The sequence below is a fragment of the Perissodus microlepis genome, chromosome 7, assembly GCF_051167445.1.
Source record: "Perissodus microlepis isolate ML-2025 ecotype Zambia chromosome 7, ASM5116744v1, whole genome shotgun sequence".
Classification (NCBI taxonomy): domain Eukaryota; kingdom Metazoa; phylum Chordata; class Actinopteri; order Cichliformes; family Cichlidae; genus Perissodus; species Perissodus microlepis.
In genome coordinates, this window is record NC_140467.1 from 8,434,380 (window position 1) to 8,459,439 (window position 25,060).

Consider the following 25,060-nt stretch of genomic DNA (forward strand, 5'->3'; position numbering starts at 1 on the left):
GCTAATGTATCCTAATGTAAACCATTTTTACACAGATGAAAGAAGCAGATGAAACTTGTTACTAAAGTTGTTACTTGTAACTTTAGTAACAAGTTAACTGACATCCATCTTACTTAGTCACCAGGATACATCATATATTGCGGCACGTGAATAACATTGAATGGGATTCATTCAACATAGCCAGTGTAAGTAGCAAGAGCTGCACTTGCACACTGTTGTCCCATTGCTATAGGCTGTTGCAAGCTTTTTTGTTGTCCAACACTTAACGGCATCGTTACTTTCCAATAATCATGGTTTCATTGAGTGTCTTGTAATAAATTAAATATTTCAAAGGGTTTCACTGGAAAGTACTGCTGTCTTTAGACTGTAGTGAAGTCAGCCCATGCTTTACCTTTAAAGGACGGCCAAGAATTACCCACAAGACTGCAGTCATTAAAATGGAAGGCAGGGCTATTAACACTAAAGCAAGGGAGAGTTTACTATTGGCCTACATTTATACCTGAGAGACATAACAATGGGAGAAGGGCCTGCTTTCTTTAAAAAGAAACAAGTGAATGTCTGTACTGAGTGTAAACATATTACACAAAGCAAAGGCAGCCAGGGACAAGTGGTTAATGTATCCTGTATGTAACCTGTGGGAGAAATGTGTTGTGGAAGTAAATCTCCCTTGTGTATACGCTACAAACAAAACGTGCTTCTTCTTCTTTTTTTTAAATCACAGTAATGAGAGTAACGTAAAATCTGTGTCCTGACATAAGGTAACAATGAGGAGAAAACCAATATCCCACCCACACCAATCACAACCACTTACTAGAATATCTATTGCTTTTACCATTGGTTAGTAACGATTGTAGTAGAATTACACATTCTCCAATACCCAATCCAATAAGTGTTTTCACTTAAACATTGTGCTACTTTCCTGTGAATTAAAACATCTTTGCAGTGAATTGTTGTTCACCTAGCCTAACTGGATTTCCTAAAAGCACAATATAAAGCAAGTAATTTTTAGGAAGGTACAGGTGCGCATTTATGAGCGTCTGAGTTGGTGTTGGATGATCTTGTTAGCAACCACTGCACCGTTTTTCTCATCCTTCGTGCATTCATTATACGCCAGTCTGTGGTGTGTTTTCATGCGGCTGAATCACCAGGTTGTAATGCTTTGCAATGCAGACACAACTCTACAGCACTCTTTGCATATCATTTCTTCTAGGTTAACGTCATTTAGACTAAATTTGAGTCATTTCCAAACAACGACTCATGCTCCACTTCAGGGGACAAGCTCTACACATTTCGCTGTGATAGACATTTAATTTCAGTCATTGGCTGTCTTCTAATGCACTGTTAGTCATCCAGGTAGTCCATAAAAGTTCAGTGGCTTTAATGCACTGCACTATGTGGGAAAGCAAACATTTTTAATATTGCTTGAACACGTTTATTTAATTGTAGGGGGTCAAAGCATGTTCATGATTAATCAATTAACTGGGCAGCCCTAATCTGTATATCTGTTGGGTAGGTATTTGGTTTTCAATTTTGGGATTTCAGCACTTGGATTTGGAAATAGCATCCCAGTTTGTCTGTCTGTTCATCACATTTCAATTCACTTTGCTGTTGCTAACTCATTTTTTGCGAGGTTGAAGCCACTTTTCATTTCCCTCTAGCAGATTGTTTTTCAAATCAGCCAAAAGGGGGGAAAAAAACAAAAAAAAACCACCGTTACAGTTTTGCTCGAGGGCTTGCTCTCCTCACACAGGAACAACAGTCTCTCTGCTGTGAGAAAGGGGAAGAGACTTTTGTTTCTCTCCGAGTAATCATAATTTTTATGTAAATATAGCCAAAAATCACTATCTTGATCATTAGTTATATGTTTATGGTGTATTGTCGCAGTAATAAAATCAGGCACGAGTTCTTGAGCTGTCCAGGTTCCAGTAGGACCCTGCTTGCTTCTCAGTAAACCCTGTGCTACTATTTCTATTTGTAACCTCTGAGATTTCACATTTTCCTCAAAACAAACAAACAAACAAAAAAACAGAACCCACTAAATAATGCAATATATTCTGGCAGCTTGGTCAGTTGCCTCCACTCACCCACATAGTCTGACATACATGAGCTCTCCTAATAGATCGTTGATGAGCATGTCTGTTACCTTGACCCCAACGTGAGAGCGCACACCCAATTACAGAGATATAAATAAACAGTCATCATGTGATACGGTGTGACCATATGGCAGTCTCAACTGAGAATTTCAGGGTCACAGAGCAAAGCTTTCTGCTGGCTCATGAGCACCCTATACATAGCAGCCAGACAGATGTGGGACCAGCAGGCAAGTTAAGGCCCAGTCAGGTACAAATAATATTTGAAAAAAATAAAAAAGGAAAGAATAATATTTGTTAATGTGATTAAAATGTAAGGGGAAAAACCCAAAGGGGTAAAATAGCACCATTGTTTTTAGAAAAAGTAATATGCATAAATTCTTGTGTCTCATGTTACATTTGCACTTTAGGATCAATAGTTTATATACAAGCCTTCCTCATAAACAAGCAAATGCATGATAGCTGCCTGAGTAGAGTAAGCATATTCAGTGACAGTTGCTTTGCACATTAAATTGAGGCGATGTTTAAAAAGGGAAAAAGACAGACTTACAGGCAAAGTCCTGCTCTAACCAAGATAAATGCAACATTAGTTAACGGTTTTGCACTCCAGAGATGCAGCAACACCCACCTAATAATAACATAACAGTTGGCTGACAAGTGTGCAGCGATATTAGAGGCAAAATATATTTTGGCACTAGAGGGCCCCTTATCCTGATAGGCAGAATAGCACACTCTAGGCTTTGAAGGGCCAATAACTGCATTCTTTCAGTGAAACCAGAGAATGTGAGGAGGATACCCTGGCTCGATTCCACCAAACAAACCAAAACAACAGAGGGACTGTCACTCGCTAAAACCAAACAAGGAGAAAACACAGGACAGCCATGCACTACTTTTCCATCCATGCGATATGCGCACACACAAATACACACCTCTGCAGAACCCGAGCACTACTTAAGTACCTTAAACCACGGAACAATGTGGTGGGTAGGCAGCGACCTCACAAAGCTGTGTTAGCTCATATAGGCAACTAAAATGATGCTAGTCATCAATCTGCATGACAAGTGTAACCAAAAAACACACATAATTGTTGTTATATTTACTTTACTATTCTAACATACCATGCCTTTCCACGCATGTGACAAGGACAACTAACCAGCAAGGGTAGTCGAGCTGACTAACTATGCTAGCTAGTCTTGCTACTAGCAGAAAAGAGGCTAACCATTGCTAGCTAGCAGCTTAACATGAGCTATCAAGACAATCATATTAGTTCCCATTAGACAAGGACAAAACGGATTAGCGACCTCACAGTAACCTTCCTTTAGATAAATCTTACCTTTAGAGTATAGAGATTTGGGGGAATTGAGGTCGATATCCGAGCTAAGGAGGGATATAAAATCAGAGGGCATCGCAGCGCTTCATCGAGGGGAGGAGAAGCGGACACTCTTTAGTAGAAACGAAGTCGGCTGCTCCTGGCGGATAAATATTACGTTTTACAAGCGGAATGTTTTAATATACATAGTATAAAATCGCAACAATCTTAAGGCGGCAAAAAGAAAACTTTCAAAACCAAGAAAAAAAACAAAAACGTTATCTAGCACGTCTCACGTTTGTGTGTCTTTGCTGAGAGGAGACACGTTTCGTGCTACGTTGAGACGAACACACACACCGACACACAAACACACTCGACTACAGCGGGTCGACCCACCTCCTCCTAGCCCGCCTCTCTTTGCTTAGAGCATGCGCAGTGGCCCGAGTGAGAATAGAAGATTTCCAGCCATCAGAAGAAAAGGATCGTTCTTATTTTAGGATAAATGGCATCAGGTTGAACCAGCTCGTGTGACCTAGATAGATTTATCCTGATTTCACTTACACCGTAAAAGTAAGGGTATCTTGTTATAGTTTTTTATGTTGTTTATAACAAATTGAAAAATATGCAAACATTTTATTTCTTATTTATGTATAACTATTAAAGGTGGGAATCACCAGACATCCCGTGATTCCATATTATCACAATACTTGATTCTCAGTATGATATTATTGATATTTTTAACATTCTGTGATGTCCTGAGTATTGTAATAATACATAATACATTGCAGTTTATCACCTCTCAAGCATATCAAGCATACTAACACTGTAAGATGAAGACAGGTCAGTCTGACTCTATTTTACAAAGGCTCATTCAGACTGATGGCAACATGTTGGCACGTCTGTCTGTTTTTATCGATTAGATGGTAATTATTTGACAATCTCTAAGAAAGTGATTGCAGTCATTGCTCGTCAGACTGAGACTGTTTGCAGAAAGGTTGCCTCCTTGCAATCATAAGGGGTTGTGAGTACCCTTGAGCTTTGGGCAACCATCTAGTCATAAGAAGTTGCAAGAAGTCACAGAATGTGAAATAATTCAATACATAACCAGTCAGCCACTGTTTTTTCATTTTTCATGTTTATGGATAGATTTTTTTGTAGATGCAGTAAGGTTGCATCATATCAATATCAATATTTACTGTCTCTGTATTGATACTGTATCACCAAGCAAAGTATCACAATATTGATTTTACAATACAGTAACATTTATTTTGTGAAGCTCAATAGTCAAAATCAATATTGATATTGCCTCCCCCAATCCTAACTAAATACTGTTGAAAAAGCTAAAAAATATTATTATTGACAGTACTTCATTATAAAAGCTAGCTCAAACAAAATAAAATGAGGTCATTATAAGGAATATACCTTTTTTTTGCATCGTGCAACCTTTGTTCAATATCTGAAGTAAAGCATCCAAAGCAATGAACAGCACACAAGCATGGTGAGCATAAGGGAGAAAGCACGGTGACGTCAGTGAAGATGAGTGTCAGGAGTGATTTGTGATAGAAAATCGTAGTAAGACTGAAAGGGACGGTTTACAAGATGGTAAATGGCCTGTATTTGTATAGCGAGAGTGAGACCTATAGTGAGACCTACCATGGTGTATGGTTAGGAGACGGCACTGACAAAAAGATACAAGCCTGAGCTGGAGGTGACAGAGCTTAAGATGTTAAGGTCTTCACTGACTAGAATGGACATAATTAGAAATGAGTACATCAGAGGGACAGCTCAGGTGGAGCAGTTTGGAGACAAAGCTAGAGAATCAAGGCTGACGTGGTTTGGGATGCACAGAGGAGGGATAGGGGCTATGTTGGAGTAGGCAAGGCAGGAGGAAAACCAGAAAACCACAAAGATTCATGAATCTAGTGATAGAGGAGAGTGAAAGAGGAGGATGCCAAGGCTAGGGTTAGATGGAGGCAGACAATATGCTGTGGTGACCTTCAAATGAAGCAATCGAAAGAAGACTAAATAACTTTTAATAGTTTCTATGGTGTGAATGGAGAGCACAAAATCTGTTCAAGAGAAAGGTTTCATTAAGTTTTTGTTTTTTGTTTTTTTTTTTAAGGAGGAGAATGAAATGGAGTAGGTGCGAGAGGGAGTAGGAGTTCTGTCAGGTTTGTATAGTGGATTGTCATTTATGCTTAGAAATATCTACTCGTATATGCTTAGAGTTTTATAATCAATGTCATGTTGGTAGAGGTTTGATCCTTAGTAGTCTGTGGAGACTCTGTGTGCCTCCCAGAGCACTCTGGCATGCACACACAACTTAAGGTCAGGAGAGAGGTTATATCTGCTCTTACTGATATATGGTATAGCAAACACACGTATATCTGTTTAAGTCTAAGTGCCTTTTGTTTAGATGAACTGCTGGACTTCCAGACCAGCAGGTTTAGGGAAGTCGTACACACACACACACACATACTTACACAACGCACAGGCAAGGTACTCTTTGTGTGTATGTAGACGTCATATGTTAATGAACCTATGTATATTCATGTAACCTCAATAAAAGAGCAGTGTTACGGGGGAGCGGACGAGAGCAACTGGGGTCAAGCGAAGGGACGGCGTTTGTCCAGTTCTCTCCCATGCACGAGAAACATAAAGAACTTTGCCTACTCGTGTCTTGCTTTTGCTGTGTAATTAAATTGTCTTCAACGTTCCAGCGAATAGGTTTAAGCTACAAACCTATCAAGTTCTCTGGGAGGTGGAAGGTGGAAAGCAATGGGGAGTGAATAACCAAGTGGCTGAGTGGAGCAGAGAGTATACAGATAGGAGTGTGGCTGTGTGGATTTATTGGACAAACGATTTTGAATATAGAGCTGCCACGCAGGGGGAAACACATTAGTGAATGATGCTGAAGATGGCAATGACTGGCTGGCAACAAAGATAAGTTGGCCACGGTCACTACCCCTTCCACTGAGTAGTGACTGTGGCAGTGCACATCCGATATTGGACAGTGAGGGCAAATTATGAAGCAATCAGGTGGAAGGGTTTGGAAACAGGGAACAGTGCACTACATGATCTATGTTTTAACTGGGAAACACTGAAAGATGGGTGATGGTCTCTTAAAATGGTCCTGGGAAGTTTCATCTACAGGGAGTGCAGAATTATTAGGCAAGTTGTATTTTTGAGGAATAATTTTATTATTGAACAACAACCATGTTCTCAATGAACCCAAAAAACTCATTAATATCAAAGCTGAATGTTTTTGGAAGTAGTTTTTAGTTTTAGCTATTTTAGGGGGATATCTGTGTGTGCAGGTGACTATTACTGTGCATAATTATTAGGCAACTTAACAAAAAACAAATATATACCCATTTCAATTATTTATTTTTACCAGTGAAACCAATATAACATCTCCACATTCACAAATATACATTTCTGACATTCAAAGACAAAACAAAAACAAATCAGCGACCAATATAGCCACCTTTCTTTGCAAGGACACTCAAAAGCCTGCCATCCATGGATTCTGTCAGTGTTTTGATCTGTTCACCATCAACATTGCGTGCAGCAGCAACCACAGCCTCCCAGACACTGTTCAGAGAGGTGTACTGTTTTCCCTCCTTGTAAATCTCACATTTGATGATGGACCACAGGTTCTCAATGGGGTCCAGATCAGGTGAACAAGGTGGCCATGTCATTAGTTTTTCTTCTTTTATAACCGTTCTTGCCAGCCACGCTGTGGAGTACTTGGACGCGTGTGATGGAGCATTGTCCTGCATGAAAATCATGTTTTTCTTGAAGGATGCAGACTTCTTCCTGTACCACTGCTTGAAGAAGGTGTCTTCCAGAAACTGGCAGTAGGACTGGGAGTTGAGCTTGACTCCATCCTCAACCCGAAAAGGCCCCACAAGCTCATCTTTGATGATACCAGCCCAAACCACTACTCCACCTCCACCTTGCTGGCGTCTGAGTCGGACTGGAGCTCTCTGCCCTTTACCAATCCAGCCACGGGCCCATCCATCTGGCCCATCAAGATTCACTCTCATTTCATCAGTCCATAAAACCTTAGAAAAATCAGTCTTGAGATATTTCTTGGCCCAGTCTTGACGTTTCAGCTTGTGTGTCTTGTTCAGTGGTGGTCGTCTTTCAGCCTTTCTTACCTTGGCCATGTCTCTGAGTATTGCACACCTTGTGCTTTTGGGCACTCCAGTGATGTTGCAGCTCTGAAATATGGCCAAACTGGTGACAAGTGGCATGTTGGAAGCTGCACGCTTGACTTTTCTCAGTTCATGGGCAGTTATTTTGCGCCTTGGTTTTCCCACACGCTTCTTGCGACCCTGTTGACTATTTTGAATGAAACGCTTGATTGTTCGATGATCACGCTTCAGAAGCTTTGCAATTTTGAGACTGCTGCATCCCTCTGCAAGATATCTCACTATTTTTGACTTTTCTGTGCCTGTCAAGTCCTTCTTTTGACCCATTTTGCCAAAGGAAAGGAAGTTGCCTAATAATTATGCACACCTGATATAGGGTGTTGATGTCATTAGACCACACCCCTTCTCATTACAGAGATGCACATCACCTAATATGCTTAATTGGTAGTAGGCTTTCGAGCCTATACAGCTTGGAGTAAGACAACATGCATGAAGAGGATGATGTGGACAAAATACTCATTTGCCTAATAATTCTGCACTCCCTGTAGATATTATCAGAGAACAACCACATTTTCTGACCTGAATCTTGGTTAGAGGCAGGCTGCCTGGAACTGTTTTCAAGACATTCTTTGGGTGGTGCAGTCTGGGCTAGGGCAACACAGGCCTCCTTCCAAACTGCAACGTTTCATGCAATGGGCATACAAAATCTCTCTTTCCCTGCCAATAGCTCCTTATAAATCCTAATTGTTGCTCTTGGTGCTGTTGTTGGAGTGGTACCAGAGCTTGACCAAAACATATTGAAACTTGAAACAGGAATTAAACACCTTGTTCTGAGTCTATACGGCCTAATCCCTGTCTCCATATCCACAGACTTTGAGGCACAGTCCCGCTAAATCCTTTAGGGATCAAGTGTTTTAGTGTTTCCTTTTCTTTATCTCCTTTTGTATAAGATGTACTGGATCATCCTTTATGAAATTAGATTACGTCATCCCACAGTTCAGTACATCACTGTGATTATTGTGCTGTTTTACATTTTTATTATCAGTTCAACGGTGCGCTATTCCACAGAAATTTCACAGCCATTCTATGGAAAACACAGACTCTGCAGACGGACAAGACACATGTAACAAGCGCACAAACTGGTTAACAGACACAACAGGCAGGTCAAGTGGCAGGAATAAGAGAAGCAAGAGACGGCCACAGATTTTGCATACAAAAGAGCTACTGAGCTGATGGGAACAGCTGTACTGGTTAGGTCACATTGGCAGTTGTCGAATTTCAAGGCATGGGAAAAAAAACACAGAACACAAGTCGTTTCTTTTAATTTAACTATATCTGAAACCTGTTTATATCTCATTTATTGTTTTTATTTAAACGTGTGAACATTTAGAGGCGGAATAGCTCTAACTAATTCGCTTTTGTTAGTTGTTACGTGTCATTCCACTGTGTTGACTAGTTAATGAGGTGGTTTAATGCTACCTTTGTCCCCAATAGGTTTAGGGCTGTCATCTGTTCAGATTTCCTCTGGCCCTCTTGGATAGTCTGTAGGCTACTTTTCTATTACAATAGACAGGAAAGGTAAAACTGGTAAAACGTGCCCAACTTTTGTACACTGTCTGAAAAGTGTACAAAAGCGTAGTTATGACAGGAAAGGTGATTAATTAGTGTAGAATAAAAGGATTTGGAGGAGATTTAAAAAAATCAGAAAACTTTAGCTGTGTAGATAACTCAGTGGGCCTGAGTTATCTGATTACATAAATCAGCAGCTCTATCTGCCCACTTCCAACATCTCCCAACATTATTCTCCTACTAGCTTTAAAATTTATATACCCAGATCAAAGGCTGAGAGAAAACCCAGCCAGTGTTCTCTAACATAAAGCCTGTAAGCTTATGGAAAAAAAACCCCCAACGATATTAAACTTGAGACAGTAACTCGAAATTTCGACTTAGTTCTGGCTTCTGGCTGGCATCTTTTTTCGGAAACATTTGAATCACAAAAAGCCGGATCCTTAAGCATATGGGCTACCGCCTCAATGTCCCAAAATGCAGTTCGGCAGTCGTCATCGTGTTGTTGCGGAAGTGCTGGAAGATCGCCGTGTCCGTGTTTCTGCGCTCTCTGACATCTGCATTCATTCTCCAGAGCAGATATTTCTCTCTGATTTTCATAATTCATTGGAAGCTATGGCAGCTCTGAAGTACGCCGGTATGGACGATACAGATAGTGAGGATGAGTTACCACCTGGATGGGAGGAGAGGTCTACTAAAGATGGTTGGGTCTACTATGCAAAGTAAGTGAGATCTCACCATTAACGCTATCAGCAAGCATGTCTGTGTATGAGTTCAGTCCTAACACTTACTGACGTCAGGGCCATGCCATTTCTATTAGCACCTGGCTAACACAGCCTGCTAGCTACACTTGTTAAAAACCTCTGCCAACTGAAATGTAAACTCTGTGTTATAAAGTGTGCCGTCCTCATTTCACTGTAGGGTTTGCGCTAATTGTTGTTAGTCTTTGATAAGTCTGTGAGTTTGTCATCTCGATTTATCCTGCTGTAGTGTCACAATCCACTAGCTGCCATGCTGTAAACTTACGCTGAAATATAAAATCACAACCCTCCTCAGTAATGGGATAATGCATTAGAAATGTACATTTTGGATGTGCAGCTGAAAAATCTATAGCAACTGTGTGATGCTGTGATGCTATCATGACAATATTGACCAGAATCTCTACTCATCTTGGGCATGAGGAGTCATGGAGTCAATGTGGGGCTTTTGCTGATTTCTTTGAACTGTTTGAATTTATTTAGGATTTTCTCAAATCCACACAAGGTCAAAAATCTACTTCCAGGTTCAAATATGTTCAATATATAAAACTTAGCAAGTAACAGCTCAATGACATACTTTTGGTAGCTGTCAACAAGCTCCTGTCTGGATACTTGACCACTCTTCTTGGCAGAATTGGTAGCTTCCTAGCACAGACCTGGCTTTTAAACATAGTCTACAAATTTTAAGTAGATTAGTGGTCAGGCTTTGGGAATGTCATTCTAGAGCCTTAGTGTTAGCCTGCTTTATCTCTTAAAAAACACATTTTGATGTGTTTGGGAGCAATGGCTGGTTTGACATGAAGTTGAAAAATTTGGATATAGTATTTCTTCATTATTCAGTCCACTTTGTGCTGTGTAAAATAGAATAGAACAATCCTTTAATTGTCCCACAAGGGGAAATTTTGTTGTAACAGCAGCAAGAAAAACACATATACAAACAAACAGGACACGGAACAGAAACATACACGTTTTTTTTTTACATATTTACATCAAGGACAATAGTTACCAAAAACAGAGTACTGTACAGTTGTTAAAATTTAATTAATGTAATTAATTTAATTACAGATAAGAGGCAAACCCAGGTTGTAGTGTGAATCAGTTGATAAAATAGTGCAAGTTACAGAGCTGATGTAAACTTCTATGTTTGTTGGGAGCAGTTTTGATTGTACAGTCTGACAGCTGCAGGGAGGAAGGACCTGTGGAAATGCTCCTTCATGCATCTAGGATGCAGCAGTCTGTCACTGAAGGAGCTCTGCAGTTCAGCAACATTTACATGCATGGGGTGGGAGACTCTGACCATCAGAGATGTTATTTTGGCCAGACTCCTTCTGTCTCCCACCACCTGCACTGGGTCCAGGGGGCATCCCAGAACCTTCCTGATGAGTTTATCCAACCTCTGTACCAGCACCATTGGCAAAAAACTGCCCCAGAACATGATAATGCGTGACAGCTGGTACAGTGCTCTCAAGCATCACATTTACTGCTCAAAATATACCTCTGGTCATTGTGATCAAAGTGCTCAATCTTTGTCTCTTTTATCCAGAAGGCAATTGGCTTGTCGATTTTGGAGCAGTGGCTTCTTTCTTGGTTGGCACCTTCTTGGGCCACGGTGATGTAAAACTCACTTCACTGTGGACAGTGATGCTGGTGTACCAGCAGGTTCCAGTACATGGCATGCTTTATTCTTGGTGTTTGCATGTGTATACACGTATACATGTATTTTATGTTCACGTATGCATGCTTGTGTGTGAATGTGTACATTTTTGCATATGTATTTTGTATATGTATGTGCATATTTGTACATGTATATGTACACATATTTTTTACAAACATATATGGATGTCTCACAATGTTTCTATTAGGGGTGGACGATATAAACGATATACAATAGAAACGATATAAATTTGGCCAACGATAGAGATTTTGACTATACCGCTCTATCGCATGTTGATGATGTCACCAAGCTGCGCCTGTTTTGGTCGAAACATCGCAGTGGCTACAACAATTATCATCTGCAAATTATGCCGAGAGTCATAGCAAAGAGATGAAGCACTTTTGAAATATGGGGAAAGCCAAAAACTGCGCTTCCTCCACTTCTGTAACATTGATTCATTAATGTTGAATTCTCTCGCAGCTGCTCTATGTTGCAGTTTATTAATAACTAACCTTGTATTGTGGATGAATGATCTCAGTTGTTCTCCTGACTGAAGTTTGGCCCGTGTATAGCATCCTGCTATGCGATTGCATTTGTCCCTAACCACCAGAATCCCTCACGTTAACTTTTATCAAGTGGAAAAAAAGTTGGCGTTCATCCTCCAGCTTCACTGTGCTAATGTTATGCTAACATAGCTGTGTTGCTAGCAATCACGTAGCACAACATTATATACCAGGTAGTCCAACTTCAGTAACCCTGCAAACGCCACTGCTGTTTAGTTTTCTGTCTTCATTATTTTGGAAGTGGTAGCAGAGCTGTACGTTTTAATTAGTTTCAAAAATCTCTCAGTCAGAACATGGTATGTCATGTTTAGGTGGAAACTAGCGAGCTAACTTCCTGTTTCTAACTCCATTAAATTTAATAACTTCTGTTTTCATGGATGCCTGGATGTTAAACTTAATTGTTACACCTGGTAAAGCAGCAACGCCGATGATTTTATTAAAGACGAAAGAATTTAGACCGTTTTTAACTCTCAGTGTTCGTTTGACTTTGGGACCTGAAATGGACGGAGTTTTGGACCCAGATTACTCCGCGAAGCTCCTCACTACGGCAGCCGTGATGCTCTGAAAATCCATCAAGCAGTGCGGCTTACCAAAGTTGTACTAAAACATTTTTTAACAGATTTCTGCACGCCCAAATCGGTTGGAGGTCAGTAAGCACAACCAGAATTCATACATAAGGCACACTATCGATTTTTGAGAAAATGAAAGGATTTTAAGTGTGCCTTATAGTGTGGAAAATACGTTGTACAGAAGAAAAGAATATATCGCGATATATATCGTTACCGCACATGCTTCAAATTATATCGCGATATGAATTTTAGGCCATATTGCCCAGCCCTAGTTTCTATAATGTTTTCATCTTATCTATTTTAATTCTGTTTATTATATTATCCCTCTGTTCAGCACTTTGGCCAACACTTAATGTCTTTTAAATGTGCTATATAAATAAAGATGACTTGACTTGACTTGACTTGACTTGGTGGTTCCTGGGTTGGTCCTGATTATTCTAACAAATTTTATCTCATTGAGGGTAACAGTTTGGGTCTATTTCCAGACTTTGGCAAAGTGATGATACATCCTGTATATAAAAAGGCATTAAAGATGCATACTGTATAATTAGTCCACCCTGGAAAAAAAAATAGTTCAAAGAAATAATTAAAATCCCTAAATTTCCATGACATTCATGCCCATGATGAGTGTAAATACACTACTAACCACAGCTGTATATTGTAAAGAAAAGGATTTTTTTTTCATTCACTCTTAATCTCTATGTCTGTGCCAACAGTCATGATGAGATGAAGACACAGTGGGAACACCCCAAGACAGGAAAGAAGAAACGTTGTGCTGGAGGTTTGCTTTATTCACTTGTGTTTTTCATTTCCCTGGAGAATTGTTCACATGTATGCAAAGCTGAGATTATTTGATATTTCTCTAACTTGGACTTGGTTATTTGGAGTATTGTCAACCACACAACTTTTATGCAGTGGCCAGTAGCTAACCAGTCAGTTAAAAAATTAATAAAACAGGACATAGAATTCAGTTTTGGCTTGAAATGTATATACACTTTTTTTTTTTTTTTTTTACAAACTTTTTCTATTAAAGAATAATAAATGTCTGTCTTTTTCTACAGACTTACCATATGGTTGGGAGCAGGAAACTGATGAAAAAGGACAGATAATTTACATTGAGTAAGAAGACTTATGATCAAACTCCTTATATTTGTGGAAATGTTTGACTGCAATAAAACTACGTTGTTGCTTTCATTCCTGCTTTCCTCTGTCATTTTCAGTCACATTAACAAGCGGAGCACATATTTTGATCCACGTCATGCATTTACAGTAGAGGATGTGGTGGTGAAGCCGAAGCGGTACGATGGAAACACTGCTGCTCTTGAGATCCTGCAGGGTCGTGACCTCTCTGACAAGGTTGTCCTCATTACCGGAGGCAATGCGGGCATTGGTGAGCTTAATGTTTATTTATCTTTTTCTTTTGTCTCACAAACGTTCTGAAAAGTTGAAACCATCACTCTGCAGTAATGTGTGTTTCTGTGATGACACCACTAGGTGGTGATATGGTATTACGCTATAACAGAAGGGTGCTTGCCAAGACTGTCTCTACTCCTTGCATGTCCCCATCTCTTCACAACGGGGCATTCATCAACATTAGCCTCCAAAATGATACACTTAGACTCAACAAATCACTCCTTAATACCGAACATGACTGTATTGAAGTTCATTAGCAGGGCTGAATTGGATGTCATTGTTAACTGTAATGAATGGTGTCCATTTGTACCCAGCAAATGCATGGCTCACTATATAATGGTCTGGAAACAAATTTATTTCCTCTTTCCTTTAGTTTAAATTAGCACAAGTCCTGGCCATTTGTTCAGACTCGCTTCTTTGTTTGAGATAGATAATGACAGCATGAGGAAAATCAAATAAACATAAAATCGTTAATTGTCTTTATATTCAAATTCTTTGTCCCAACGAAAGTCCCTGCAATGTAATTGCACTGTGTGTGGGAGTGTGTGACTCTGTGTATCTGTGTACGTGTGTGATATGAGCTGTAGCAAGGCAGCACTGTATTACATAGATTTACAGCAGCCTGGGGACCTTCACTGAGGGAAGAAGCTTGTGAACTTAAATGCCTGCCTGACCCTGATGTTCTTCTGTCTTTTATCTCTACACACATTAAGAGAACACAGTTTTTAAAAAGTAACACAAATGAAAATGATTTATTGTTTAGTCTCCTGGGACTGTGCGTCCTCATGTGGACACTGCACTTTATACTTAAAAAGTGTTTTATACTTTTTTTTAAACAATGGTGACTTTATTGTGTTTCTCTGTAATATAAACCCATTGCACCCAAATGAGGGCATACAGTTTTTTTCTTAATTAAAAAAAGAGTTTCTGTTCAAAGATGATGCTTAGTTTTTATACTTACTAGGTCCAGCTAATGCCCAAAATTTAGGAGAAATTAAAGAGCTCAGGTCTCAAGAGGTTCAGATTCTTGCCACACACAATAGACACTCGTTAGCTGATCAATAGGCAGTTTCAGCACTTAATAATAATAATAATAATTGGCTTGTATCAAATGACCTCTGATGACTATATTTCTATTAAACCTGTGACCGTCACTAAACCTAGATGTGTTCAACCTATTTTTCTTTTTCTTTGTCTCTGAATTAAAAGACTCACAACAAACATCAATTAAAAAAATAACTGACATCCATCAAAACATTATTAGCAAGAAATTATTATATTTTAAATGTTTTGGGTTAGGATTACTTCTATGTATAGTTAAAGAAGTAATAATTTTACTATGAAATCCATCAAAGGAAAATGCACATGAACGTGTGAAATGCAGAAAATCTGTACCCAGAATAAGTGTAATGAACTGAAAAAACGCCAACATTAAAATGGGAATGCCTATGATTACCAGAACAAAGTGTAGTGTGAGTCAGATACTAAAGGATAATTATCAAAATAAAGAAAACGTGAACATTTATGGCTGCAGAACGACTGTAGTCATCAGAGGTTAAAAGTGCATAAGCCTCTCATTCCAAATGTATTGCTTTCACTTGTGTAGACGCGGATAGAGGATTAGTTCTAAAATACATCCGATATTTGGCCTGAGCGATAATTGTATAGGATGAATGGAGAAAATTACTAATAGCTTTCTCCACAAGAGGGCACAGGAGGTATGTGATGTGCATGCTATTGATATTTAAAAATGTTATCATATTAGCTGTTTTACATGTACTTATTTTTGCCTTAATTAAAAAAAAACACTATATAATGAAAAAGATAATCCTCATTCAACATTTGTTGTGATATATTTAATAAAAAAAACGCTGGAAAAAATGCAGTTTTTCACAAAAGACTGCATCAAGTAGTGGTAATACACTGACACTATATAGTGCATGAATACTTATTAGAACCCATATTAACATAACCTTTGTTTTGCTCATATTAAATATGCAGCAGCTATAATTAACAGTATTCTAATAGTAATTGCTACTTCTCATGTACTCCTTTGACATTCCTTTAGTGAAATGTGGTTATGCCAATTGGTTGGACCCACTTAGCATTTTAATGGCATCAGTAGTGTTTTAATCCAAGTGTCAAGGCTATTTCCAATTCCTGTAGTGCTTAATTCCTCCACGGGAAATGTGACATTTTTATTAGTAATGGTAGGATATTAATTAATTCCAAAAATTTACATTAAAATATTTTAATTTAGTTTCAAATGCACATAAACATGAAAACCACATATATAACATTATTTATGCATGAAATATTACCGCCTCCTGTTTTTGTGACCAGTCTTCAAGCTCCACTGCAATAGTGCTGGGAGGCGAGACAGTGATGCAGTTTGTCTTGCCAGTGTGATCACTGCGCTCGCTTTACAACATTAGTCTTCCTCTCTCTGCTTTCTTTTGTAAATTAAAAACCAGTACCAACCCGAATGGCAATTTTTAATTGTTATAATGGAAATGAATGGTCGTAGTTTGTTTCCCCCCCCTCCGCTCGTCTCCGTCTCCCTCCCTCCTCCTTCTTTTTAAAGGTTTTCTTACTCGTATAGACCTGTGGTTGTACACCTGTACCTCTGCATTGATTCCTAAGCGGCTTTGACCCAAGCCTGAGCCTCCTATCCATCCCCATTACACAGTACTGCTCTGCCTCTAATTCGCCCCTATCAACTAACTCTCAGGTTATTTACTGGCCAGGGGTCCATGGAACAGTTGTCCTTAAAGGGCCATTGTCCTGATGTCTCTAGCCCCCACTGGGTTCAGAATGAGGATACTTGCTTTTTAAATATAAAACTGCACAACATTGCACAAAAATGTATTTCTATTTTCCCTCTCAGGACACGTGGTCTTATTTACCCAGTGACAGCTCCTTTGGGAACTGTTTTTATGGACATTTATGTGTCCAAATACCTGGGGAGGGTCATCAGTCTCTCAGGTGACTTGTTGACATATGTTTAATAGTGGTCAGAAATAACATATCCGCCTCCTGTCTTACTCAACTAAAATGGTCCTGCTTTTTTTAAATTAGTCCAGCTCAGCATGTGTGGTGCACAAAAGAAAGAAAACACTTGTTCAAGTGTGGTTTTAACTTATGCAGATCTCTTTATTTTTCAAAAAGTTCTCACAGATTATAATTTTTTATTCAGTCAGTGAAATTATGAGTTTGAAAATAAGTTTTTATTTATTCTGCTTTTCAGTGTTGACGTGTTTCATACCTGAACTTTTTGCACCTTCTATGGAGTCTTGCTGTTGAGCAGTGCATACAGTTGCAAAGCTTTACTCAGTCTAAATGCATGCACTAAATTCCACGTGGTCTTCTTGTTAAGGTGCAGGGTCAATGTAGGAATAAGAAGCAGAAAAGACTTAGGATGTCCAGACGGGGAATAGCAAGGATTTAAAAAAGGAGCGCTTCGTAATGTTTTAGTCTCTCTATGCATTGTCTCTGCAGTGTTTTAGGACTTTCAATGTTATTCTTATTCATGAAAGACTAACAATGTTCCATAGTTGTGTTGATCCCAGTGTTGTGTTGTGAGGATTAAGTGTCAGGCTGGTGCTCTCCTCTCTCTGGATGGAGAGATCCCTAAGCATATTCAGTGAGTCGCAGAGCTGCGGGAGCCTCTGTGTGCAGATTAAACCCATAGCCTAGCTTTGTGGCTGATCATTAGATTGAGGCAGATTTGTTAAGCATAACTGCCATTAAATTGGTTGCAAAGCTCTGGTATTTACTGCACTACTGTTTATGAATAAGGACCTCCTTAAAGACCCGTGCAGCGATGCGTTAAACCCAAGCCTCAGTAAGGAGGGAAATGCATTATTCATAGTGGGAGGAATTAGATAGATAAAAAGATGTTCCTGGTGAGGATGGTGTGTGGCATCTGTGTGTGTGTGTGTGTGTGTTTTTGTCTCTGAGCATCTCTCAGTGACTACGTGTGGTTTAGATGACATCCAGAGTGCATCTGTGTTTATATTAAGTCTTCATTGTGTGTGTGTGTGTGTCCACCGGGTGAATGGCCGGCCAGTGTCCTGCGCTGCCTTCTCCGTATCAACTTGTGAACTGAACCGCCGAGGAAATCAAAGGGAAGTTTTATTTTATTTATTTTTTCATCGGGCATTTCATGTTCTCACTGATTAATGTGTTTATTGGCTACGTAATAAGAACCAGTTCTGGTTGGTTAGTCAAATTATTCAACTTTATTAACCTTAGATGAAATTTGCTATGCAGACCCAAACTGGTGTAACGTGCAGAGAGTATAATGCTGGAGGCTAGCAGGGTTCAATAATGATTACAGCTCTAATATAATGGAACTGAAGTGGTTAGAGAAAGAGAGGATGGAATACATATATGTGCTTAAAGGCTGTAGGTAAAATAAAATGAAGGGGCATTGGGTTATTGTGTGTAGTCAAGTAGTTTATAGACCTATCGAGTTTACAGTCTGCACATGATGAGGGGGATGAAAGTTACATGACGGGGGAATGCGGGGGGGATTTTGATGACAGTGATGAAAATAGCCCTAATGCTCAGCAGCTATGTGTGCATGAGCAGGCCTCTGGGGTTTGTGTTTATCATTGTACACGTTTGTGATTTGGTGCGCTATGTGTTTATCAGCTGTACTGTCCTCCTTCCTCGCTCTGTGAGGCTGACTGCTGGAGGACCAGGGGTGTCCAGTGTGTTGTGAGGCCATGATGAAAGATTGTGTTGGGAGTTGGAGGTTGACACAGAGGGTCAGAGAAAGAAAAGGGGGGTTGGTGGCTGGGTGGGTGGGTAGGCGGGTGCTAGATGGGGCTGCATGGCTGGTGAGGTGGTAGTGGGGGTGGTGGGGGAGCCAGGAGGGGATAGGGAGGGGTAATAGAACCACTCCAGTGCTCTCACCTGGAACAGCTCAACCTTGGGCTGTAATTACTAACCATACATTCCACTTTTGGGGTGACATCTCCCTCCTCTTGGACTAATGGAGGGGAATTAGAGGGGATCTTAAAAGTCAGAAAGAGCGGGGGAGTTGTCCCCTTCTTCACTTCTTGGGCAAGAAATACACGGTAACTGCAGGAACAGGTGCACTCATCACATCAGAGATGGTCAGGAGTTTGAAGATGTCTCTCAAATCTGGCCACTCTTTGCTTTCATAGATACACATGCATATATTAACCTCCTAAGAGCTAAGACCCGAACTGTTCCACAGCATGCATTTTTAATTTCTCTTTGATATTTGGGCTGATTGGGACCCGATGAATGTAAAAACAAAGAATTACCAGATTTTTTTTTTTTTGATTTTTTTTACCTAATTTTTGTTTCTGAGAAAAATGGGAGCCACATATGAGGATATTCATTTAAAATTTTGATAGAACAAAAGCAGTGTAATGTCCTCGTAAGTGGATATCAGGGACTTGTAGAGCAAAAGCCCAAATGCAATTTCAGTTAAAAACACCTTGTAACTCAGTGAGTTTGGGCGATATGTACTCTGTTCATAATCATGTTTTTTTTCTCTCATGGTCTTTCGAGCACAGATTCAGCTCTGGAAAAGTGGGATTGTGGGAACCCGACATGTTTACCCACAAGTCTTGTAATGATCTGAACCGACTTCTGTTTGCCCAATTGTACTGCAGAGCTTATTTTAGTTAAATGCCTCTTTGGATGCAGATCAAGAGAGGGAAGGAGCAGGCGGCTCCGTTTGCCAAATAAACACGTTTACTGACGAGGCTGGTAATGATCTCATTACATTGAGCCAATACACCTGTGTACGAGGGGGATCCAGAGAGGGGCAGTGGGCCAGGGAGGACAAACAAAGCGTGAAATCACTAAATCACACTCATTATTGGGGGATATCAGTAGGGCCAGGATCCTAATGTACCATGAAGAGCATTCACAGCTTAATGGACATTTTACACATTTTTATGCATTTTATACATTACAGTAAAACACATTTTCAACAACAGCTGAGCCATGTAGTGCATTCTTGCTACTTTATAAAGCTTGAGATTGAACATACACATATTCAAAGAAACTTCCCCCCCATCTACAGACTCTTCTCTGTAAACCTCTGCAGCTACTACATCTGTTTAGACAGAAAAATCTGGGTGAGCATCACATCCAAGCGGGCCTCCCGTGCGCTGTAAAACAGCTTATGGCGTTTGTCGATCCACCAGCGCAAAAGAAACCCCTGTCTGACCTCTTGTCATGTTCCACCATCAGCATACAATGCTGAAACAGGCTCCCTTTGTTGTACACCTGACCAGGAACTAATTTCGTCGCGGCCCTCTCCACCGGTAACACGGGCAAGAGGGCGGGGAGTCTCTGTTACAGCAACGCCACACTCGTTATTTCACAATTAATGTCAAGCCCTTGTTATTTGTCATTGCAAATACATGGCTTCGGCGCTGCTGCTGTTGTCGCTGCCATATTCTAATTTGTTCCCCATTATGGAAAACACTGGTGTCGATTAATTTCACTTTCATGCTTTGTACACACAACCAGTCGGTGTGAGGTGTTGTTGTTTACTAGAAGCCAGTAGTCTTGTCCAATTTATAAAGACCGGAAAAAATGCCTTTAAATGAAGCTGCGTTTGTGGGGAAAAAAAATATAAAAATCATTTCGCACACATCCGTATGATTTTATCAATTTTAAAAGCAGTGTTCAGATTATGCCGAAGTGAAAACGCAGACACTTTGCGTGACACTCAGAGGTTACGATAACATTTATTTTCTAAAGCCCGCCGCCGCTCATTTGGATTCAAAGCCTATTTTTACCTCACCAGTCACTCTGCTTGTTTTTTCTGTCATGCTGTTTTTATTTTCATTTCCATTTCATGTGAGTGAAATGATCTCCGCTCACAGTCACAGTCCCCTCCATTACACCTAATAAGGTGTCATATAATTTCATTCCATGCTTCACTTGTCAGAAAGGGCTTCCAATCCCACTCCAATTTTGAGTTTTAATAGATATTAGTCCTTAATGCTCTCCTCACAATTAGGCCTCCCAGTTTTGCTCTTAATGAAAATCAGATTAAGACATACAATCTAATTACAGTCCATATTAATCCACCACCCGATACACTCTGCCTACTGCTCTGCCACTCAGACCCTCTTGCCACAATCAGTTATTGAGCCTTTCACTTTGTCAGTCAGGACTCTCATACTGCATGTGGATATGTGCTTGTTTGTGTGTGTGTATATATGTATGTATACATACACACAGGTTTGTATATAGAAGTAGGATTAAAAATATGACACGACTCTGTGCTCTTGAACTTTTCTGTGACACATGAAGGGTAGTAAATGTCAAAGGAAATAAAAATACGGTGAAGGAAAGAAAGTTAATCTCATAAATTAATTCAACCTACGGGATGAAATGACCCATTTAGACTTGTAATTTAGAAATGAACTTCTCTCCCTCTATCTTCAGTTTTTGTCAGTTTTATCGTGACTACATGATTTGGATGGAGCCATGAAGTAGTCTTGGACTGATAAATTCTGCGCATATCGGCGGACCTCGTTTCATGGGAGAAATGTCCTTATCAGAGGCCCTTTGATGTGCCTGAAATATCACGCCAAGGTTCAGTGTGAATGTCATGTCTGTTCGATTGCTCATTTAGTTCAGTTACGACCCGTGTTTTCATAATTACTGCCATAATTATTAACGTAATTAACAACAGCCTCCGTTTTTCTGACTCTATGCGAGCGGCGATACCTCATTGAGAGTTGGCGGTCAGATCCAAAACTTTATCTAAGACGAGAGGAAGAAGTCGTGAACCACAATAATTCAATCAGTTTCATCACTTCAGAGAGAAATGATTAACTCCACTAGACCACTGGGTTACTCAATGAAATAAATTATATGAAAAAATTGATGGGGATCTGAAGTTATCTTTAGAAAAAAAACCCTCATCTTTGAGGCATTGCTTGCCTGTAGACTTTTTCTCATGTCTATGTCTCCCTGTCTTCCTGTCCGTCTGTCTCCCATCTCAGGCTTTGAGACAGCCAGGTCTTTTGCTCTTCATGGCGCCCATGTGATCCTGGCTTGTCGAAACCTGACCCGTGCCAACAAGGCGGTGAGCCTCATTCAGGAAGAGTGGGTAAGTGACAGTCTAAGTAATCCCCTGTTTTCTTGGAGCTCTAAAAGCTGGAAAGTGTGGTTAAGTTACAACATCTTTCTCAAACAAAAACAAATCCTATAAAAAGACGCCAACAATAAACCGACTTATAGTAACTTCCTTATTGAGACAGAATAAGCTGTTAAACATCAGTGAGCCACACTCGTGTATTAGTGAGCATACATGGACTGGGATTTCTGTAGTGCTTTTCTGGCTTTACCGACCACTTAAAGCACTTTTTTACCAAATTTAAACCAAATTCTCACCCATTCACACACAAATCGCAGTTGCACTCCTCAGCAATGGATACAACTTCAGCTTCAGTATCTTGGCTATGGACACATGATATTTCAGGCTTCCCGGGATGGGGAAGCCCACCAAAAAGGGCTTGTCCGTGGAAAAAAATGGTCCCAAACCAAAAAACCTATTGTTGTTACACTGACACTACATTTTCAGACTGAGCTTAATTTTTATAAAACATTTGATGTGATATAAGCAAAGCAATTTTTTTGGGTCTCGGTATATGCAGAATATGACTAAACAGTAGATAAAACAGTAGAAATAACTAGAACAAATACTAAACTTAATTTTTAAAAAAGTACTAAAATATAGTAAAATATAAATAACTTAATAAATGTACAATTTTGCACAATGTGTGGCAGGGAGCAGCAGGATGATGTTCAATAATACATGTTGTCATTTTCTGTGGAGTTCATACAATAATAACACTGAAACATATTTAAAGAAAATAAAACATTGAAATTTTTTGTTGACTATAAAACTTATTTTGGCTCTTCCCTTATTCTTAAGAGATTGCCTCAGTGGCTGGACCCGCATGTTTGATTTGGCACAAATTTTTACCTCTGATGTCCTTCCTGACACAGCCCCACGTGTCCCGGGGATACGAGCCGCCTCCCAGTCTTGAACCATGGGTTACTTTTTGCTGTGGTTTGTGGAATATACTGTTTTTGTGACATAATAGTTTAAAGAGTGTTTGTGTTAACTGGATGTTTTAGATTATAAAGCTCAAACAAATACGGGACTTGGAGCTTCACAAGTGCAAATTGTGTCAAGCATAACATTTATAATTTAGATTATTGCATAACCTACCTGTTTAGGGCTCTGCTACAAATAGAGGCCTTTTATTTTATAAGAGTGTGCTTTAAAGCTTCAAACCCCGCTTCCACATTTCACAGGAGCAGTCAAAAAAACTTCTGAATGAGTGTCTCTCTTTAAAGCAGTAGAGAGAGTGTTAAACGGAGAGAGGGAGAGGGAGAAAAAGTGAGAGGGCATCTGATAATTACCTGAGATTATTGCTCTAATATCGCTGCGCTTGTGACATGTCCCCAGATTTACGAGTGTGGGAAAATAAACAAGTGAAATGTGGGTGCTGGAGCAGAAAGAATAAGCCATTAGCACTGAGTTGATTACAGAGAGCAGGACTTGAAGAAGACGGAGAGTGGGTGCTCAGCGTAGATATGAAGAGAGAAGGAGGAAACGAGGGAGAGAGAGGAAAAGCGAGGGGGAGGGAGACAAATGCCTTTGAGCGGGAGTAGATCTGCAGTGTTTAAACTCACCAAAGTCTCTAATTGAAGTATGCCCCTGGGGCTGTCAGTGCTGCTCCACTCTGTGAAATCCAGTACTTTGACTAAATGAGTGAGGAAAAGCTCTGATCCAAGCACCAGATTTTGTTGTCAAATTGATTTTTTTTTTAAGCTTCACACCTGCCACAGAGTTATCCATGTTAGTAAATTAACAAATGGACGCTGCCCAGGATTGCTTTTAAAGAATAAACAGCTGTGACCTATGTGCCATAAATGCTAATCTTCCTTCTTTTTTGGTTGTACATTGGCATGTAGCATATGCAGATTGTCAGCAAAATTAATGACTGAGTTAATAGGGGTTGGTATAGTTCAAATAGAGCTGGAATGGAGAATTAGCATTCCCTAAGCCCACTCTATATTTCCTTTTCAAGGAATCCCCCTTGTTATAGGCTAATGAATAAAAGTCACAATATCAGAATAAATCTTTGCTGCAAATTCCCCCCTCTGGCGACATTATTAATAGATTCAGGAGAAGAATAGAGAGGAGGATTAATCTTTAAGATGATGGATGGGCTGTGCTTACCTTCCCATGCTCCTATGTTAAGGTCATTTTGATAAGAGGGTATATTTTGGGGTCCTCTGTACAAAAGGTCATCATATCTACTTCCAGGTCCCTCTCAGAGTTCCGCTCTGGCTGCCAGGAGTGGAACTGCTGTCCCGATTGCGCAGCACCTCTGACCTCTAACTACCTGCTTACTATTACGCTGTACTTTCTCTTTCTCTGCGTGTGGGCTCGCGTTGCTGTTCAGGGGTGAGAGTGATGGCTCGCTCGCAGCGCAGGGTGGTGCGGTTCAGCGTAGCGTCGTGTACCGACAGTAGGTATAATAGTGGGGTCGCTGACGGATAATGGGGCAGGTCAGAACAGGCAGGAAGAGCAGGGTCGGAGGGCTCATCCTTCCCAGCCAATCATAATGTATTCTCCCAAGAGTGGCTCCTGAACTTCTGCTTCATATTTAACTCTTCAGTCATTAATGCTTTATGTTGTAGAGCTTGTTTGGCACTTTAGTGATTATATTGCTTGTTTTTTTCCTACTTTCTCTTTATTAGTTTTCTTTCTGTCTTCCTTTCTTTTCTTTTTTTTAAAAAAAAAAAAAAAAAACTTTGTTATTGCTCGTTACTGTTTTCCCGATTAGACTTTAGTGGCGTCTCCTACGCAGTCCTAATCCGAGTTGAATGTGCTGTTTTCTCTGCCTCTATTTGAGCTGTGAGGTGAAACCCCTCCAGCAGGCTCATTAGGGGAGTT

General features: G+C 40.0%; 2 protein-coding genes across 5 annotated transcripts in view; one reads left to right on the top strand and one right to left on the bottom strand.

Moving 5' to 3' along the window:
* nfat5a (nuclear factor of activated T cells 5a) overlaps window positions 1-3,783 on the bottom strand; it is a 27,419-nt gene extending 23,636 nt beyond the window's left edge. Inside the window, exon 1 of the mRNA XM_084933163.1 lies at window positions 3,424-3,783. Within this exon, the coding sequence (XP_084789289.1) occupies window positions 3,424-3,496 (73 nt within the window). The 5' untranslated portion in view covers window positions 3,497-3,783. The remainder of the gene's footprint in view (window positions 1-3,423) is intronic.
* A 68-nt stretch (window positions 3,784-3,851) lies between these two features.
* wwox (WW domain containing oxidoreductase) overlaps window positions 3,852-25,060 on the top strand; it is a 137,462-nt gene continuing 116,253 nt past the window's right edge. The window contains exons 1-7 of one of the 4 annotated variants that reach the window (XM_084933166.1): window positions 3,852-3,969; window positions 5,522-5,570; window positions 9,697-9,844; window positions 13,383-13,447; window positions 13,728-13,785; window positions 13,887-14,056; window positions 22,089-22,195. In XM_084933166.1, the coding sequence (XP_084789292.1) occupies window positions 9,738-9,844; window positions 13,383-13,447; window positions 13,728-13,785; window positions 13,887-14,056; window positions 22,089-22,195 (507 nt within the window). In that variant the 5' untranslated portion in view covers window positions 3,852-3,969; window positions 5,522-5,570; window positions 9,697-9,737. Of the gene's footprint in view, window positions 3,970-5,521; window positions 5,571-7,667; window positions 9,845-11,612; window positions 12,744-13,382; window positions 13,448-13,727; window positions 13,786-13,886; window positions 14,057-22,088; window positions 22,196-25,060 lie in introns of those variants that run through there. The other 3 variants (XM_084933167.1, XM_084933164.1, XM_084933168.1) reach the window with 3 other exon arrangements.